Consider the following 20,195-nt stretch of genomic DNA (forward strand, 5'->3'; position numbering starts at 1 on the left):
GCATACAATTATCCAAAAGCAGTGTGTAAGACTGGTGGAGGAGAACATGATGCCAAGATGCATGAAAACTGTGTAAAAACCAGGGTTATTTCACCAAATATTGATTTTTTGAACTCTTAAAACTTTATGAATTTTTTTCATTTTTTCATGTACCTTTTAATTTTTTTTGGACCATTTCGAATTTTCTGCAAATAAATGCTCTAAATGAAAATATTTTTATTTGGAATTTGGAAGAAATGTTGTCTAAAGTTTATAGAATAAAAACAACAATGTTAATTTTACTCAAACATAAACCTATAAATAGCAAAATCAGAGAAACTGATTCAGAAACTGAAGTGGTCTCTTAATTTTTTCCCAAAGCTGTATAATTTATATATAATTTTGGATATCTCTTTTGGAAAAAGAAAATAACTAAACTTGGATGATCTAGCCTCCAAAAAAGAGCTTTAACACTGTCAAACAGCTCTAAGATCATTAACTCGACTGTGTTCTCTCATATATGAGACTGTAATCTTTTAAACCTGAGTGAATTTGAGCCTCAGTTTTCTGGATTTTCTGGTATTTAGCCTGTTAGCTTATCTAGCTAACCCAAACAGCAGAACTGCTCTCCTTTGTTTTTCTGTCACTCCAACACCAGTCACTCGACTTTATCTTTTGATGCTAGAACACAAGTTTTATTATTAGTACTCGAGACATCTGTTCTGTTCTGTCTGACGCTCTGTGGTGTATCTGTAAAGAAGCTCAGCAACATCTTTAATTTCAGCTTTCTGTCTGTACTAGAGACTGTAAAAAAAGATGAACGACGTGTCGCTGTTCCCATTCTTTCAAAGAAAATTAAGCCATAATCTTCCTCCATGTTGGAGATTCTGAAACCCGAGTCTGAGTCGCAGTAGAGACCAGAGGAGGGAGAAAGACTGTGGAGAGACAGCCTACTCATTTAAATAACCCCGCCCCTGAGGGCTGCCTCGAGGTCACAGGCTGCAGAGTGGAGCAGAGCTGACGGTCTGTTATTGGTCCCGCCCTTAACCAGCCCTTTTACAATAACCACACCTTTTTGAATAGAGCTGAATAACGTTTTAAAAACGAATTCTGTAGTGATATAAAAATTAACAATATAAGCAAAGGTTACACTAGCTGTTACATTTAAATAATGGAGGTAGAATTACAGTATATTAGAAAAAACTTGATTGAAAGTTGTCTGTTTTGCCATTGAAACCTATGGGGATGGGTGGGGTTACACAGCTTTCTGAAACCGAACAGCAGGGGGCGCCCGACCTGTGGTGGCTTCACTTTTGAGAGACGATGCTCTGTCCAGCTATACACAGTCTATGGTCTGTCCAGCTGTGGTCTCTCAATCTGAGTCATTTCCAGCTTTTCTCTTCTGCTTCACAGCAATTTAATTCAAATTTACAGTTTAACATTCATTAAATAACAGAGTTCACTTAATCTGTGGCCCTGTGAGCAAACTGAACTTTATATCCGTTTTAAAGTAGGAGCTTTTCGTTATTTGCGTGGTGTTTTTTATTTGTTTTTTATTAGACATGAAGTTTTGAAAAGATTTGATTTCAAACTGAAGTTGCTGACATTTACAAGACCGGATTCAGTTCAGAGAAATCTCCCTTTTTCTGAGGAGCTGTTTTTAAATATAGATAATATTTTTAAACAAGAATAAAATGAAATATTATATTTAGGATATTGATGGAACTTTGTTGTAGGTCAGGTTACTTTAACTCTAATCTGTACAAAGCATAAAGCCCATTTTATTCTCAGATATTAAATATGATCTAAATTAACGTCTGTCTAGCATTGCCTAAAAAAAGCTCTGCTCTCAGTGAAGACAATCAGAAACAGTGCATCTGGAAAGTATTCACAGCGCTTCACTTTTTCCACGTTTTGTTACGTTACAGCCTTATTCCAAATTGTATTTTATTAATCTCTTTCCTTAAAACATTTACACAAAATACCCCATTATAACCATGTGAAAAAAGTTTTCTTGAGAGTTCGTTTTTTATTTTTAATACATTTTCAGAAGAAATATAGTAGATATATAATAAGAAACTAGAACAGTGTGCATTTTTCTTTTGTTAAAAACACAAAATGAAAAAAAAAAAAGTAACACCCTGATGTGATCAATAGGAATGGGTGATATTGCACAATATTTCAGGGTATAATATTTTTCACAATATAAAAAAAAAGTGATATTGTTGCATTCAAAATGATACGATTCGATATGGCACATCCCTAGTTTCTAGATTATAGTATGATAAAATGATTCTTCCAAAAATAAATAATTCAAATAACTAGTGCTACTACTAATAAAAGTTCATTACATTCATTAAAACGTTATTAGTATACCAACACATTATCTTATACTTGATTCTGCCATCTGGAAATCCCATCTGTTAATTGCAGGACAATTGGGGAGGTGTTTTTAATTTGGCTGCTATTCATTTTCTTAACTGTGAAATTGTGGTTGTGCCTTGCAAAGTAATTACTAGGTGTTTTTCCTATTATTTTTCTCAAAATATCACTGCATAACTCCCACAGTTTGGGAGATCTTGACACTGTTCCAACTCCAGATTGTTCAGTCTGGTTGTACAATGCAGCTTATTAAAGAGTCCTACAGTTTTCTTGTAATAACATTTCATTTTTACTAATGGGAAATAATTGTGTGCAAATCTTATGATATTCTCACCATCAGCGTGGGGTACCTGGGCAACACCTGAGCCACCAACTAAATGGAGTAACACAGGGGAGTCCAAACAATGGCCCGCGGGCCATTTCCGGCCCGTTTTCTTTTCTTTTTTTTGAGCGGCACGCGAAATAGAATGAAAGTTGGCCCGTGGTTAAACAGGTTTTTATAATGTGAGATTCAAAGTTTGAACGCTAGGTGTCAGAAACGGGCCAAAGAGTCTAAAAGCGGAGAGGGTGCGCATTTCTAGCACAGAAAAACGGGCCAAAGAGTCTAAAAGTTGCTGTAATTAAGGAGTTTTATATTAAAAGACATCATGAAATTAAACGTTTACATAACACTGTCCATTTTTGGGAAAATGAAAGGATTTTAAGTGTGCCTTATACTGCAAAAAATACAGTGTTTTTCTGCATTAATGCTGCATCACAGACGTGCATGTTATCCTGCAGGGCTCTTTATCTTTATTTTTTGTCAGCACATATTATGTTCATGATACAGGTGTTTACCACTTACACCAATATACCCCGGATAACCTTCTGTTCTGTTCAGCCCGTTTTATTTTTCCAGTTTAAAAGGGTTACAGATTGAAATCCTGTCCCTCTTATTTTTGTCGGGTTCGCTTTATGAATTTCCTCACCTCGTGTTTCAACAAGTACAGTATTCAAAGCCAAGAAAATTAACATGCGAAAAGACTTTGCTGTAATTATAGAGGAAGAGCACCTCTTACCACCCACCCCAGCACCCCCCAGCACTCCTCACCACCCCCGTCACCCCGGCCGGTCGAGCAGGAGAGCGGGAGAGCAGCGGCTCGGTCTTGTTGGGCTTTGATTACAGGGGCGGCGGTTCACTCCCCTGCTCCTGCAGATGGGCTATAGGTCATCTCGGATTTGAAAAGCTTTTTTTTTTTTTTTTTTTTTGTTCTCCCTTTTTTTTTGAGACAACGCCTTTTAAAATGCCACACGCTGTAAAAAACACAGAGCTGTGCTCCTTTTGATTCAGCGCTCAGCCTTTCTGTTAGCACTTTGCTTTTTAAAGCCAGGAAACAGCCGTGGCCTCTGACGGGCTTCGCTCTCCTCCCCGCAGTACTTTCATTACCAGACGCTGTGATTTTATGAATTGCGTTTCATCTGTGCTTTCTGAAGGCTTTTCTGCTTTTTCCTCCTTTTTGTAACTGGGGTGTAAAGGCCTGATTATATTTGTGTGAACAGTTGTTGACAAGCTGGCTAAGGCTACACTCACACAGCAGATAAAAGTGGCTAAAATCCCATCTTTTCATCATATTAAAAAGGATTAATCATTCTTCATACAGATATTTACCACTAATATATCCCCAGGGCAACCTCCCATTCTATTCAGCCTTCTTTCTTTTTCCAGTTTAAAAGTTTGAGGAGTTACATCCTTAGGATTTAAATCCTTTCACTCGCTTTTTTTTGTTGTTGGGTTCACTGGGTGAATTTCCTCAACTTATGATTTATTCAAAACAAGAAGTTTAACATGCAAGTACACAGCTGTGCCTGTGTTGTAATATGTGCAGCATGTGGTTTTGCATTGTGGTGTTGAAAAATGTGCATGGACATGCCTGAAGAAGGTGTGTTGTCTATGTAGTAGAGATGATTTTTCTCAACAAACTATAGACATATGTCCTCAACACAGAACTATATCAAATGTTTTAGCACCGGAGACATAATGCTTTGAGGTTTTAAACAGCATGAGTTCTCCAACCACAACCAATCACCTCAAATTAGCAGCATCTTTATATTTACAGGCATGCTTTCTTGGCTTTCTTTTAGTAAAATTTTAGTAAAACACATTAATTTACTTTCTAAAATTAAAGGAATATTCAGAACAAGTAAATCATTCCTATTTTTATTTTTAAAGTTTTTAGCTTTCTCTCCATTCACCCCATTCATAGAGGTCTCACTCCCGGGCTCCCTCTATATCACTGTGATATAACTTACTCCCAGTCACAGACTGGGTCAGATATTTAACATGACACATAGCACAGAGAGATCCCAGATTTGCCTTTGAGCAGACGTTTTTGTTGGCTGGCAACAAAAAAAATCTCGGAAACTGAAAAACTGGGCTAAAATCCTGTGGTGTGATCCTGGCATTACACTCACTGCTTCCCGTGTACTGCAGCAATGGCTACCCACCACTCAGGGCACGTGTTCTCACTGTATAACAGCGTACTTGTGTCTGTGTGTTTACTGCATGATTGGGTTAAAGCAAGTGTAGTGTGTATGATTGTATGGTCTAATTGCTTTGCTTTAAAAACCAAGGCAAAAATACATTTTGGCTGAAGTCAATTAAATGCAAATGTGTGGGGAAAAAAAATCAGCTTTCAGACAAATGTTTCATTTTTATAATAACCCTCCTGTTATGTTCTGGGTCAAATTGACCCGTTTTAAAGTTTGAATATCTAGGAAATATAGTTAAAAGTATTTTTTTCAGTATGAAACAACTTCTGCTTGCCTTATTTAACAACTAATTTAATTAACATATAATAATTAATCAACTTAATCAATTAATCAACATATAATATGAAAATATAATATGCAGTGTTATGTTTCAATGTTATATAAAACTATTGTGTTTTATATGTTGGTCTTTCAAAAGTAAAAAAGTAGTGAAACATTAAAAAGTTTGAACATATGCCAAATTAGTGAATTATCCTTATTTAAGCATTACCTGTTATAGATAAGGAACACGGTTGTACTTAATATTAATAGAATAATTAGTAATGGAGTTAGTAATGAAATAATTACTCTGCTTGTGTAATTAAACATGCACCGGGTCAATTTGACCTTGGAACAGCATTTCTGTTCCTGACAAATTAACATAACAGGAGGGTTAAATAATAGGAATAGAGGCATAAAACCTCAGTACAGTATGTTATATGTTGATACAGCACAATATATCCAACAAACCAATCAGCTGTCAGTCTTTTAGAAGTTGATGCCTATGTCACACCATTGTGTATGATTGACAGGACAGTGTACGATGACGATGTTGGTCTAAATAAACTTCATAAACTTTATAAAATCATCAGCATTACTCTTGAAATGTAACTTTTCCTGTTATTGTGTTAGGATGTGCTTCTACTCATTACTTAACCAAGCAGTTTCTAAATTTGCAGCACAGAATTAATGAGGAAGTAGGAATCCATTTGGAACGCAGCCATTGTTTACTCGTATTTGTTTATTCCCCCGGTTTTAATCCATATCTCTTTGTGCAGCATTGCGACCAGCAGCGCCGTTTCCAAGGAGCTGACCAGGCTATTGAAAATTCCCGTGGACACCTACAATAACATCCTGACTGTGCTGCAGCTCAAACACTTCCCACCGCTCTTCGAGTATTTCGATTATGAGTCACGCAAGAGCATGAGCTGCTACGTCCTCAGCAACACCCTGGACTACAACACCACCATCGTGGCCCAGGAGCAGGTATGCATTATTAATTACGTCATTCACACTGGAAAACACACACATACAGGGGTTGGACAATGAAACTGAAACACCTGTCATTTTAGTCTGGGAGGTTTCATGGCTAAATTGGAGCAGCCTGGTGGTCAATCTTCATTAACTGCACATTTCACCAGTAAGAGCAGAGTGTGAAGGTATATTTGCAGGGTAAGAGCACAGTTCTGCTTAAAATATCGCAATGCACACAACATTATGTGTGACATACCAGAGTTCAAAAGAGGACAAATTGTTGGTGCACATCTTGCTGGAGCATTTGTGACCAAGACAGCAGGTCTTTGTGATGTATGAAGAGCCACGGTATCCAGGGTAATGTCAGCATTAACCACCAAGAATGACCAACCACATCCAACAGGATTAACTGTGGATGCTGTAAGAGGAAGCTGTCTGAAAGGGATGTTCGGGTGCTAACCCGGATTGTATCCAAAAAACATAAAACCACGGCTGATCAAATCACGCAGAATTCAATGTGCACCTCAACTCTCCTGTTTCCACCAGAACTGTCCGTCACCACAATCAATTATTGTGCTCTAAAACCAGGTGTTTCAGTTTCATTGTCCAACACCTGTACATACTAGTGCATCTCAAAAAAAAATTCTTTATACTCTGTTGCAGTGTTTTGTGGAACAGCCTTGTCTATAAAGTTTCTGCAGCTTCTCACTAAGAGATCCGACAACTTTGATTAATAATTGTTTCATAGCCTTTTTGGATTTTGTGTGTCTAAAACTTTATCTCTGATTTCCTCAAAATGTTCTTTAGTCTTCATTTCTACAGCCTTTTCTCTGCTTCACAGTCTGATCTTCAGTGCATGAGCTAAGGGAGGATTTTATCTACAAGAACTGAAGTTTTTTAATAATTTAAAGGCAGAGGTCGATTGCAAGCCAGTGGTGTCCTTGTTATTGTAGTCTTTCATCTGTGTGAACTTGGAGCTTCAACAACATTGAGTCGCAATGCTTCTACAAACAGAATTGTTCAGTACATTTTTACAGAATGTAAAAGTTTCAGGGTCTGTGTGTGTGTGTTTTAACTATGTACTAGTCCCATTATTACATACTTTTCTCCAATAATAGTTTTTTACTATTTTACTAAAAAAAAAACAGCAGATCCCAGTAGAACAGATGCAGGTAAACATAAATACAGTGAAACAAAAGAGTTTATATTTTCTGAATAATGCACATCTTGTGAGCTAGTCTGAAGAACTACACATTATGCCCAGATCTGAAGAAATTCAAGAAAACATGAGAAAATAAAGTCATTTGTCATCTATCAGTCTGGAAAAGGTTACGAAGTCATTTCTAAAGCTTTGAGACTACAGCGAACCAAAGTGAACTATTACTCACAAATGGAGAAAACATGGAACACTGGTAAACCTTCCCAGGAGTGACCAGTCTACTGAAATTACTCCAAAAGGGCATGGACGACTCATCCAGGAGGTCACAAAAAAAGAACCCAGAGCAATTACAGATACTAAAGAACTGCAGGTCTCACCTGCCTCACTTGTGGTCAGTGTTAATGATTCAATAAAATGAAAGAAACTGGGCAGAATTGTCTCGTAATGGGAGAGTTACATTGCAAAAAAACACCTTTGACAAAAAGAACACAAAGACCAAAGACCCTTCTCACATTTGCCAAAAAGTCCAGGATGAAACAAAAGTAAGATATGTCCCATTACATCTAGCTTATAATCAAGCACCTAATTTCAGTCAAACATGGTGTTTGTATAGTGATGATCTGATGCTTCAGGGCCTGGACAACTTGCTTTAATTTATAGAACCATGAATTCTGCTCTCTACCAGAGAATCCTGAAGGGGAATGTCCAGCCATAAGTTTGTGACCTCAAGCTCAGGTGTACTTGGGTTCTGCACCAGGACAATGATCCAAAGCACACCAGCAGGTCCACCTAGGAATTACTCAAAAACAGCAAAATGAAGTGTCTGAAATAAAACAGTTCTGTAAAGAAGGGTGGACCAAAATTCCTCCACAGAGTTGAGAAAGACTCATTGCCAGTTATCAGTAAAGCTAAATCGAAGTTGTTGCTGTCAAGAAAAACATCACCAAGTTTTTAGATTTAGATTATACTTTTTCTCACAGAGTCAAGTTGGTTTGTATGGATGTATTTCCTTAATAAATGCAATTACCATTTAAACACTTATTTTTATTCAGGTTATATTTGTCTGATATCAAAATTAGTTTTAAAAAACAAAAACAGAAGAAATCTGTAGAAGAGGCAAATACTTTTTGACAGCACTGTATGCTGTTTCAACATAGATATGGCAATGTGTACATGTGCAATAGTCACATTGTAAGACTTGCAGTATCGTGTGCAATGAATCACATTATATTTAGAAAACTTTTTTTGCTGCTTGATAGAAAAAGATAATTCACAATTGTATTTTTTGTTGCGTATCTGCCAAAGAAACATTGTATGTAAATTTAAAAGACGATAAAGGAAAGGTAAAAAAAGGAGAGCTAAAGCATGCCAAAAAGTTGTTAGGTGTTATTGTGCGAGTATGAATGAACCATGGCCAGTCCGCTCATATGAATAGGAGTGGGAATCACAGGGCATTTCGTTATACAATATTGTCACAATACGTTGCCCACGAGAGTCGACAAATCACTGCTATTGTGAATGTACAGAAATACGACACCAGTAATGATCATTTCTTAATGCACAGTGTCACCTGTGTACTGGGAATACGTCATAGAAGGCATTACTGTCCAGAGTAGACAGTACAGTGAGTGGTAATAACTAGGGGTGGGCGATATGGCTCTAAAATAATATCACGATATTTCAGGGTATTTTTGCAATAACGATATATTGGCGATATAGGAAAACTAAAATAATTCATTAATTTCAGGAATATATTATAATAGTATAACAGTATAATCATAATGTGACAAAATAAATAATATAGCATAAAATTATATAATGCAGCAAAAACTATTGCAGAATATTTAGTGCATGCATATAAACTGCAAACTAAAACAATTATGCAATAAATACACTTAAAGCTTCACAGTAAATAATAGACTACTTTTAATACAGAACAGCCCTATTATCACAATATGGATTATTAATATCATGATATTTCTGTCTCACGATATATTGTATACGATATAATATTGCCCAGCCCTAATAATAACTGTGACCAGTAATGTCTGCCTAGAATTGTTTATACAAACAGATGGATATGGGTGGCAGTTCTAGATCGTGTCCCATGATATTTGGCACCTATTCTGACACACATGAGTAGTGTTTTAAAGTCTTTCCAAGCATCACACGCTCATTTCAGAATGTTGTGAGTATATATTAAAGTCATATTGGGTCACACAGATAAACGCTCACCCCATTATAACAAAATTAACCTCTTACTATCTAAATCAGATCAGAGCGCATTTAAAATCTGCTTTGTGCTGATTGGTTCTGTTGGGGTCACAGGTCACTGAATAAATCCCTTCACTTTTATTTTGTAGATGTGCTAATGCTCATCCTGAGTCATCGTTTCCGTTTATTGACCCACTCTCTGTCTCTCTGCAGGTGGATGCCATCCTGAACCTGGTATCCACACTGATCCAGGACCAGCCGGACCAGCCAGCAGAAGACCCAGACCCAGAGGACTTCGCTGAGGAGCAAAGCCTGGTGGGACGCTTCATCCACCTGCTGCACTCAGAGGACCCAGACCAGCAGTACCTGGTTGGTATTGTTTATTTCATCATCTAATACTATAAAATTTATATGAATAACATTAGAGTACTAAACCCAAATTAACATTAAAAAAGTCAGTGATCAGTGAGAGTGTCTACGTGTAATTAACTTTATATAACATTAGAATACTAAACCCAAATAAACATTAATGAAATCAGTGATCAGTGAGAGTGCCTATCTGTAATTAACTCTATATAACTTTAGAATACTAAACGCAAATAAACTTTAATAAAATCAGTGGTCAGTGAGAGTATCTACCTGTAATTAACTTTATATAACACTAGAATACTGAACCCAAATAAACATAGTCAGTGGTCAGTGCGAGTGTCTACCTGTAATTAACTCTATATAACATTTAGATTAAAGCAAAAAAAAAAAAAAGTCAGTGATCAGTGAAAGTGTCTACCTGTAATTAACTCTATATAACAATAGAATAATAAACCCAAATAAACATTATTGAAGTCAGTGGTCAGTGAGTGTATCTACCTATAATTAATTTTATATAACATTAGAATAAATAAACCCACAATTAAACACAAAGTCAGTTGTTGGCGAAAGTGTCTACCTGTGTGTCAAATCAGAATAAACCCAAATAAACATAAAGTCAGTGATCAGTGAGAGTGTATACCTGTAATTAACATTAGAATAAATAAATCCAAATAAACATTATTAAAGTTAATGATCAGTGAGTGTCTACCTGTAATTAACTCTATATAACATTAAGATAAATAAACCCAAATTAACATTAATAAAGGCATTGATCAGTGAGAGTGTCTACCTGTAATTAACTCTAAATGATATTTGAATAAATAAACCCAAATAAACATTATTAAAGTCAGTGATCAGTGAGAGTGTCTACCTGTAATTAACTCTATATAACATTAGAATACTAAACCTAAATAAACATTTATAAAGTCAATGATCAGTAAAAGAGTGTCTACCTGTAATTAACTCTATACAACATTAAAATATTAAACACAAATTAACATTAATAAAGTCAGTGGTCAGTAAGAGTGTCTACCTGCAATTAACCCTATATAACATTAGTATAAAGAAGCCCAAATAAACATAAAATTAGTGGTCAGTGAGAGTGTCTACCTGTAATTAACTCTATACAACATTTAGAGTAAAGCCAAATAAACATAGTTGGTGATCAGTGAGAGTATCTACCTGTATTTATTTCTATATAGTATTAAAATAAATAAACCCAAATAAACATGAAATCAGTGATCAGTGAGAGTGTCTAAATGTAATTAACTCAATATTTATTTGCGTTTATTCTAATGTTATATAGAGTTAGTTACAGTTAGACACTTTCACTGAACACTGATTTTATGTTTGAGTTTAGTATCCTAATGTTAAATAAACTCAGTGACCAGAGAGAGTGTCCCCCTGTAATTAAATCTATATATCATTAGAATACTAAACCCAAATCATCATAAAGTCAGTGATCATTTAGATTGTCTACCTGTAATTATCTCTATATAGCGTTAGAACAAACACTGTAAATGATATGCAGATTGTATTATGTGTTGTGATTGTTCTCTGATGCTGCAGTAGCTGTGGGTGTTTTGATGAATCATATTGTTTATGTAATGCAGAATCATAACTAGTGGTTCACTAACAGCTTTTTATACATATTCCAAGAAACTTTATACTTGCAATATATTGATTGGCGTCTCATAATGTTTTCTATTTTAAGCGCATTTGTGCAATACACAATATTTATTGCAATATAAAGGATTGCATTTTGATAAATACTCCCCCATATTTTATCCAGTGACTTTTTTATCTAAATATACTGTAAATTATCCAGATAATCAGCACTAATTACACACTGAAATGAAACGTATCACCCCCCTTTCTTAGTTTTTCTAACAGTGGATTATTAGATCCACATTTAGAGTACTTGTTATTTTTGAGTGCTTATTATAGCTTGAGTTTTTAACAGTAATTAACAGCAGTTCTTCCTTCATGCTGTTTTGTCTGCTGCAGTGTTTTATTTGAGATGATTAGACTGTTTGTGATTTATCAGAACACTCACAGAACATTAACATTCATCCTGGCTCGTTTGGAGCGTTTCCAGCTCATGCTGGAGGACTCTCTGCGCTCGGTTAGAGTCGTTATGAGTAATGCCGTTTGTATCTACAAATTGTTGCCTGTGATGCAGCAGATGCAGGATATGAACAACGACTGCATTAATCACGCGAGTTTGTCACGTTTACTTGTGGTCTATTTATTTTGCAGTCGATTTATTGATGGATAGTGGAGATATATATCGTCGCTGTCCAATGAAAAACACTTATCTCCATTTTTGTTGATTTTCAGTTTACTATATAATTTGAGACGAACTGTTCTTTACACTGGGCCAACATTTCTTGAATTTCTTAATAATGACCTGAAATAAACTCTTTTCACATTGACTTCCAGTTAAAGTTTACAAGGTTTTTTTCTCTCTCATGTAAAGTTGCTGTTTTGGAGATAAGTGTTTTTCACTGGACAGCGACGATATACTAGTTCATCTCAAAAAATTGAATATCATTGTAAAGTTACTTTATTCCAGAAAATTATCAACAACAGCAGATGACATGTCTCTCCAAACCATCACTGATTGGTGGAAACTTCACACTAGACCTCGAGCAGTTTGGACTGTGTGTCTCTCCACTCTTCCTCCAGACTCTGATCCCTTGATTTCCTTTAAATGAAATGTAAAATGTACTGATGATCAGTGATGGTTTGGAGAGAGTCATGTCATCTGCTGGTGTTGATCCACTGTGTTTTATTATCAAGTCCAAAGTCAGTGCAGTTCTTACAGCACTTCATGCTTCCCTCTGCTGACAACTTTTATAGAGATGCAGATTTCATTTTCCAGCAGGACTTGGCACACTGCCCACTCTGACAAAAGTATCAGTTGGTCTCATTAATATTAATTTTACTATTGTAATTTTCTGAGACTGAGATTTTAGGGTTTTCATTGGCTGTAAGCTTAAAAATAATCATCAAGAATAAAAGAAATAAATGCTTAAAATAGATCACTCTGTGTGTAATACATCTATATAATATATGAATTTCACATTTTCATCTGAATTACTGAAATAAAGTAACTTTTTTAACGATCAAAATCATTTAAACTAGTTAAAATTTACACTTTTGGATCTTAAGAAGGTTGTGAGTAGAGCTTCACTATATAAAAAAAAAGAGCAAGAGACAAAAACAATGAGCAGGCAGTTAATTAAAAAAACAAGTATTTAACTGAAATACCCATTTTATCAGCTGATTAAAAGTTTAAGAAGCTCAAAAAAAGAAAAACTGAAAACCCCTCAAAACAGAAATCAAAGTGTCAAGAAAAGCGCTAAGTAATAAGTCGTTCATCCAATATTGTGATTTGACTGTTTTCATTTTAACGACTTTAATTAAAGCATTTTATTGAGGTGCATTAAATCTTCCGGTCTGGTCTGAGGGCAGTGAAAAGGCTCTTCGGGAGACTCAGCCTGCTGCAGATTAACTCGTAGAACCATACGGACGCACCTTGTGTTCTCAGCTTAATTACTCAGGAATCCCTTCACACATAAACATAATCCATATATGGTTAGAAAGGGCACAACTTACTCTTTCTAAAAATAGCAATGACATCCCAGTGTAGTAAAGCTAAATCTACAAGAAACCCATTGAGAAAAACACTTTAAAAAGTGATGAGATCTCCTTCCCCAACCAATATTTATTTAATGTTTATCTTTAGTGCTTCAAACATATTTATATGATATTTTAAGCCAAATAATATCAGAAAATGACTCAGTGTCCACAGAAAAAGTGTGAAACTACCTGCTTTACTCAAACTAAAGCTAGGTATGGTGTGCGCACTACTTTATATAGTTTTTATTTTACTTGCACATTTTTACTAAGTAGATATTTTGAACTAAACGTTTTTATTAATTTAGACTAAAAAGTTTAAATTTTTGTAACTAGTTTTCTTTGTGTGTCCTGATTAAAATACTGAAAGGTATAGGCTGCTCTTAGTGTCAGGTTTTTAGTATCTACATGTATCCTAGAGGTGTGATTATTGATTATCAAGAAAAATAAATCCGCCTGATGCTGTTTCTCCATGTATTTTGTCAAAGTAGTAATTAATAAGCCATGTAATGAACTCAAATCATCAATATTCATATGATTTAAACTCATAAACACTCTAGTCTCACCATTTTTGAAAATATATTGTGGCAGGCCCCTGGGGTTAGGGGCGTGGCCACTGTGACCCGGTAGTAGAAAGTACAGAGATACACAAACACGGGGAGTAAATGAACTCAAATCATACCTTTATTTGGCTCAGAAAATGCCCTCCACCACACCCAAAGGAACTTAAACAAACATAACTCCGCCCAATGGGGCTCTAGAGTCTGTAGAGATAACTTAAGTATTTCAAAGGTCCGTGCGGCCTCAGCTCCCCAGTAAAGTCCTTCTCTTGAGTGAGCTGAGGCTGAGTTTTTATGCCTGTCCCTCCCAGCTGGCAGCTTGATCAGTCCTGATGCGGACCAGCTGGGACAGACAGCACTGTACGCTCCGGCGTGGGGCGGACCCACGGTTCTCCCGCCTCCTCACGCCACAATATCTTAGGTGTGAATATATTTAAAGTCTATACATTAAAAAAAAAAAGTAAAAAAAAAAAAAACAGGCGCTTGGTAAAGTTTTGACATAAACGGCCAGTTCCAGGAAAATATAACAATTCTGCTTCCTTTTACATTTTAAATGATTATATGTTTGAGCAGCCGTATGGCTTCTGGAGTAAAAGAGATCAGGCCATGTGTCTGTCTGATATAATTACTGTGTTAAAAGACCTAAAAGAGGAACTGACAACAAAAACGGAGAAAAAAACACACCAAAACAGCCAAGAGTTCAAAGCGTTAAATGTAATGGGGTGTATTTTAGCTTGGTCGGTGTGTGTAGTGTAGTGTATTAGTTAGTGTAGGTATGTTAATATCTCTGTAAATGGAGATTTGTAGAAATGATAGCAGGATACGCAGGATGTGCAGTTTGACAACACAAACCCAGAAGTGGCCTAATTAGTCTCTAATGAGTGCTGAGTCTCGTGGATCAGCAGATGAGCGCTGAGGCGATCACACTGTGTCACAGTTATGAATTATTCACACTTGTCCTATATTTTCTTCTTGATTTGTGCCTCCCACAGATTTTAAACACAGCCAGGAAGCATTTCGGCGCTGGGGGTAATCAGAGGATCCGCTACACGCTGCCCCCTCTAGTGTTCGCCGCCTATCAGCTCGCCTTCCGCTACAAAGACAACTCGTCCTCGGTATGTGTTCAATCTACCTGTTTAACATTTTCACTCCTTGAACACTAAAACAATCAGTGTTTTCTTTAATATAAACCTGTTGTACAGGGGTTGGACAATGAAACTGAAACACCTGTCATTTTAGTGTGGGAGGCTTCATGGCTAAATTGGAGCAGCCTGTTGGCCAATCTTCATTAATTGCACACATTGCTTGCTGCCGCATCTGTGGAAGCTGTCTGAAAGGGATGTTCGGGTGCTAACCCAGATTGTATCCAAAAAACATAAAACCACGGCTGCTCAAATCACGGCAGAATTTAATGTGCATAAAACCAGGTGTTTCGGTTTCATTGTCCAACCCCTGTATATGTTTCATAGCTTTTCTTCAATATAAACCTGTTATATATGTTTCATAGCTTAGAGAGGAGTTATTAGAAAACAAACATAGGAAATACAGTACCAGTCACACCTTTATTTAAGTGTTTTTTTTTTTTAATTATGTTTATATGTCCTGCAATGTAGATTATTACTGAAGTCTTACAAACTATGAAGAAAAACATAGGTTTTATTTAACCACACTAAATACTTTAAATGAATCATTAAGTTTCCAACTGTTTGAATGACCTTACTAACACACCTGTCACTGAATGCAATCAAATCCTCACAGCACTGTTCCAAAATCTTCTGTCCTACATTTACTCCAACAAAAGCAGGATAAACTCTTATTCTAATACTGATTTATTCTGTAAAAGTGCAATAAAGCTTGTGATTGTTGTAACTGAAAATGCAGAGTGACGTTAGCTGTGTTAGTGCCGGGATGTCTGATCTGCTCTTCAGAACAGATTATGTCCCCCTGTGATCTTCCTCTGATTTGCATATTTTAGAGTATTGGTGTTCCGTTTTCTACTGACAGCACAGGCTTTCAGTACCAAATGGAAACCTTTTATCACAGAACCAAAATAAAAGTCTATAACTATATAAATTCTTTCTAAAAAGCCTGAAAGCCTTTAAAAAAACTTTTACAAGCTTATCTTTCCTGTTTCTGCTACAATAGTATTTACGGGCCAATAATAAAATAAAAGAAAATAAAAAGTAGATTAGTCATAATATTTGAAGAACAAAGTGTCAGTATTTAAAAAATAGTCATAATATTTCAAGAATAAAGTGCTGATATTTTAAATATATAAATTCATAATATTTCAAGAATAAAGTGTTAATATTTTAAATGTATAAATTCATAATATTTCAAAAATAAAGTGCTAATATTTTAAATATATAAATTCATAATATTTCAAGAATAAAGTGTTAATATTTTAAATATATAAATTCATAATATTTCAAGAATAAATTATTAATATTTTAAATATATAAATTCATAATATTTCAAGAATAAAGTGTTAATATTTTAAATATATAAATTCATAATATTTCAAGAATAAATTATTAATATTTTAAATATATAGTCATAATATTTCAAGAATAGTGTTAATATTTTAAATATATAAAGTCATAATATTTCAAAAATAAAGTTGTAATATTTTAAGTGTAAAATCATATTATTTTAAGAATAAAGTTATAATATATCTAGAATAAACGTAATATTTAGTGAATAAATTCTTAATGTATAGAACAATGTAATGTTTTCCAGAATTAAGCGTGAAATGTTTTGAGAATAAGTTTGTAACTATTTTGAGGAAAATTTCAGATTTTGAGAATAAAATTTTATTATTTTGACAATAATTGAGAACAATACCAAAGTTTCTTTGGGTGTTTATAAAGATACAAAAGCGCTATGTGAGCGTGACTAATTTAAAGTACTGTTCTTACACTGCTCATGGAGATATGTAATTACATATATATCTCTTTATTGGTTTATTGATATGAAAGTATAATTAGTAAGTTATTAGCTTTCCTCATGTTAATACCAGATTTTTTTTTTTTTTTTTGTGAACAGTTCAACCATAAACTATTATACTTCTATCTGGTAGCAATACTACAATACTACTTTAATATTTTAATGTTATTGCTTATTATTACACAAAACAAAATATAATTTTAGATCTCGCTCTTGTTTATTCTCAGAAATAATAATGAATAATTTAATCCTTTATTTTTATTTGTATTTATTTATTTTTTATACTGTGACCGTTTCAGTCTGGAGTTTTTTTATTTTATTATTATTATTATTATTATTATTAATTTTTTTTTTTTTTTTAGTTTTTTTAGCAGAAACTTCTAAAACTCCAGAGTGAAAGAGTGTAATTTTGTATGTTCCTTTTCCGTGACGCCAGGCTGAGCTCTTGAGCCCGGCTTTTTGCTGGTAATGCCAGGCAGCCCACTGGTGTGAGTCACGGTTTGGCTGAGGGGGGTTTAGAGAGAATGGAAGGGGGTCTGGCTGTCGGCTGAATGTTTCCGCGCTCTCCTCTCTCCTGCAGGATGATAAATGGGAGAAGAAGTGCCAGAAGATCTTCTCCTTCGCCCACCAGACCATCAGCGCGCTGATAAAGGCCGAGCTGGCCGAGCTTCCCCTCAGACTCTTCCTGCAGGGGGCGCTGGCCGCCGGGGAGATCGGCTTCGAGAACCACGAGACCGTGGCGTACGAGTTCATGTCCCAGGTACTGTTGTTCCGTTCCCCGGCTCCGGGCCCTCGGCGTGCCTGCGGCATGTTTGGGAGTGTGGTGGTGGTGTGATGTAAGAGTGAGTCACTGTGAGGATGAGCAAGGATGGTAGGTGGACACTTGTGCGGTGTTGGCCTTCACGAGCTGTGGATCAGCAGAGCAAGAGGACGCATTAGGAAAATCATGTTTAGAGAATGTTCTTTCACTATTAGTCATTCCTTTTTTGGAGCGGCCCGAGAGGTACTTCAGAAATAAAATGAAAGTTGGCCCGCTGTTAAGCAGGTTTTTATAATGTGAGATTCAAAGTTTAAACGCTAGGTGTCAAACGGACCAAAGAGTCTAAAAGCGGAGAGAGTGCGCATTTCTAGTGCAGAAAAACGGGCCAAAGAGTCTAAAATATTAATATGAAGAGACATCATGAAATTAAACATCAATTTGAAAAATCTTAGTTTACACAACACTGTTAAAGATAAAGATAGTAAGTCAAGTAAAATGGTGTGTAAAGTAAATAATCAGGAAAATGTATTATTTAAAGTGGTATATTTCATTATTTGTTTTATTACAGAGTCTGTGGCCCGTGACTTCAAATATATTTCTCCTTCTGGCCCCCAACAAAAAAAGTTTGGACACCCCTGCTCTAGAAGAACCGTACATGTTCAGTGTGTTTAATAAATACACTGATGGATTTAAACTAGAGGTCAAATATTATATATATATATATATATATATATATATATATATATATATATATATATATATATATATTATTTTATATAGTACAAACAGTTAATAAGTTGTCCTTGTCCTTCTTCCTCTTCTAATAGAGATGTGTGAGTTTGAAGAATCCTTCGAAGAAGTCTTGAGGAATCTTCCCTTGACTTAAGTTGAATCTTTATGAATGAATTCTTCACATTCATCTCTGTTATCTCTTTTACAAAGACAGTCCTTCTAGGATCCATTTGAAGCACCTTTATTCATAAGCTTATAACTTCTCAATATCACTACATCACTACAGTTTCGTTATCACTATCGTATCGTACTCAATAATATTGGCAACATTTTTTATGTTGTGAATGATCTTATACCCTGAAATATTGTGCCAAATCACCCTCCCCAAATTATCATATCAGGGTACTACTTTTCTTTTTTTTCTTTTTTTTTTTTACTGTTTTTAGCAAAAGAAAAATTCACACTGTTCTCATTTCCCATTATATATCTACTAGAGACAGATTATATCTGTCTAGTATCATTTATTTTACTTTAATCCTGGATATATGGAGATATTTAGAGTGCATTATTAGTATCATGACATTCTGGACCATTGACTTACAATTGTTACAAATCTAAATATATATATATATATATATATATATATATATATATATATATATATATATATATATATTGCATTTTTAATATCTCAGTTAGGGGTGTGGCATGTCATATCATATGCATTACTTATTTATTTATTTTTGTTACAGTAGTGTATTTTTGAGAGATATATATATATTTTTTATTTAGTGTTTTGTCATATCGCCAAGAGTATCGTTATCGCAAGAATAGCATTCAATATTTAGATATTATTTTAGGACCATATCGCTTACCCCGAGTTATCACAATGTGCACATGTGCACTAGTCAAATTGCAGGACATGCAGTGTCAAATTTATCTTTAAGAAATATACTCTACATACTCTTGTCATTTTCCATGACATATCTACCAAAATCGGATTATATCTGCCCAGTATTATTATTTTTACTCCAATCTTAAAGAGAACATATTATGCAAAACTATTTTTTATTTTGTATTTGCGCTTGGGTCTCAAAGCTACTTCAAACCTTTAAAGCACAAAAAAAAAATCATGCATCCTTTTTTCTGTGAATCAGCTAAAAGAATTTGGCGTCAGGAGTAGTATGCTTCTATGAGCCGTTTGGATCTCCCTAATTGTAGCATCACAATAAGGAAACCTTCATTGTAGCAACATGTTAACCCCCACCAGAGCCCCTCACAGCAGATAATCTATTCGAAGATCCACTTTTTTTGTCTGTTGGTTGAGAACCTCAGTCAGTACACAGTAGGATTAGCCCACAGACTTTTTCTGAGGGAGGGATCTATACCTTCTGCCTGTGGCAGGTCAGCAGATGCGGGATTATTTATTAAATTTAAATACTTTTAAATTTTATGTTTCTATCTCAGTTAAATAATATATATAGAATTAAGGTTTTCTAAAAGGTACAGTATGTTCTCAATATTTACAATGGTATGTTATGCCGTTTCATCTAAAAGCTTATTCCTAGTTTCATTTCAATTTAAGTAAAAACAAAATAAAGATTTTGAACCATTTATTTGTCATCTCTAGTCAAAAATCTAATGTTTTTTTTTTAGGCCAGATTGCACAGCTGTACCGTGTAAATATATA

At 35.0% G+C, this 20,195-nt stretch overlaps 1 protein-coding gene across 1 annotated transcript in view; it reads left to right on the plus strand.

Annotated features, from left to right (window-relative positions):
- vps35 (VPS35 retromer complex component) overlaps positions 1 to 20,195 on the plus strand; it is an 83,405-nt gene that overhangs the window by 34,008 nt on the left and 29,202 nt on the right. The window contains exons 11-14 of the mRNA XM_022665963.2: positions 5,928 to 6,135; positions 9,710 to 9,865; positions 15,060 to 15,182; positions 17,594 to 17,773. Of these exons, the coding sequence (XP_022521684.2) occupies positions 5,928 to 6,135; positions 9,710 to 9,865; positions 15,060 to 15,182; positions 17,594 to 17,773 (667 nt within the window). The remainder of the gene's footprint in view (positions 1 to 5,927; positions 6,136 to 9,709; positions 9,866 to 15,059; positions 15,183 to 17,593; positions 17,774 to 20,195) is intronic.

Source organism: Astyanax mexicanus, chromosome 23 (assembly GCF_023375975.1).
Source record: "Astyanax mexicanus isolate ESR-SI-001 chromosome 23, AstMex3_surface, whole genome shotgun sequence".
In the NCBI taxonomy this organism is placed as follows: domain Eukaryota; kingdom Metazoa; phylum Chordata; class Actinopteri; order Characiformes; family Acestrorhamphidae; genus Astyanax; species Astyanax mexicanus.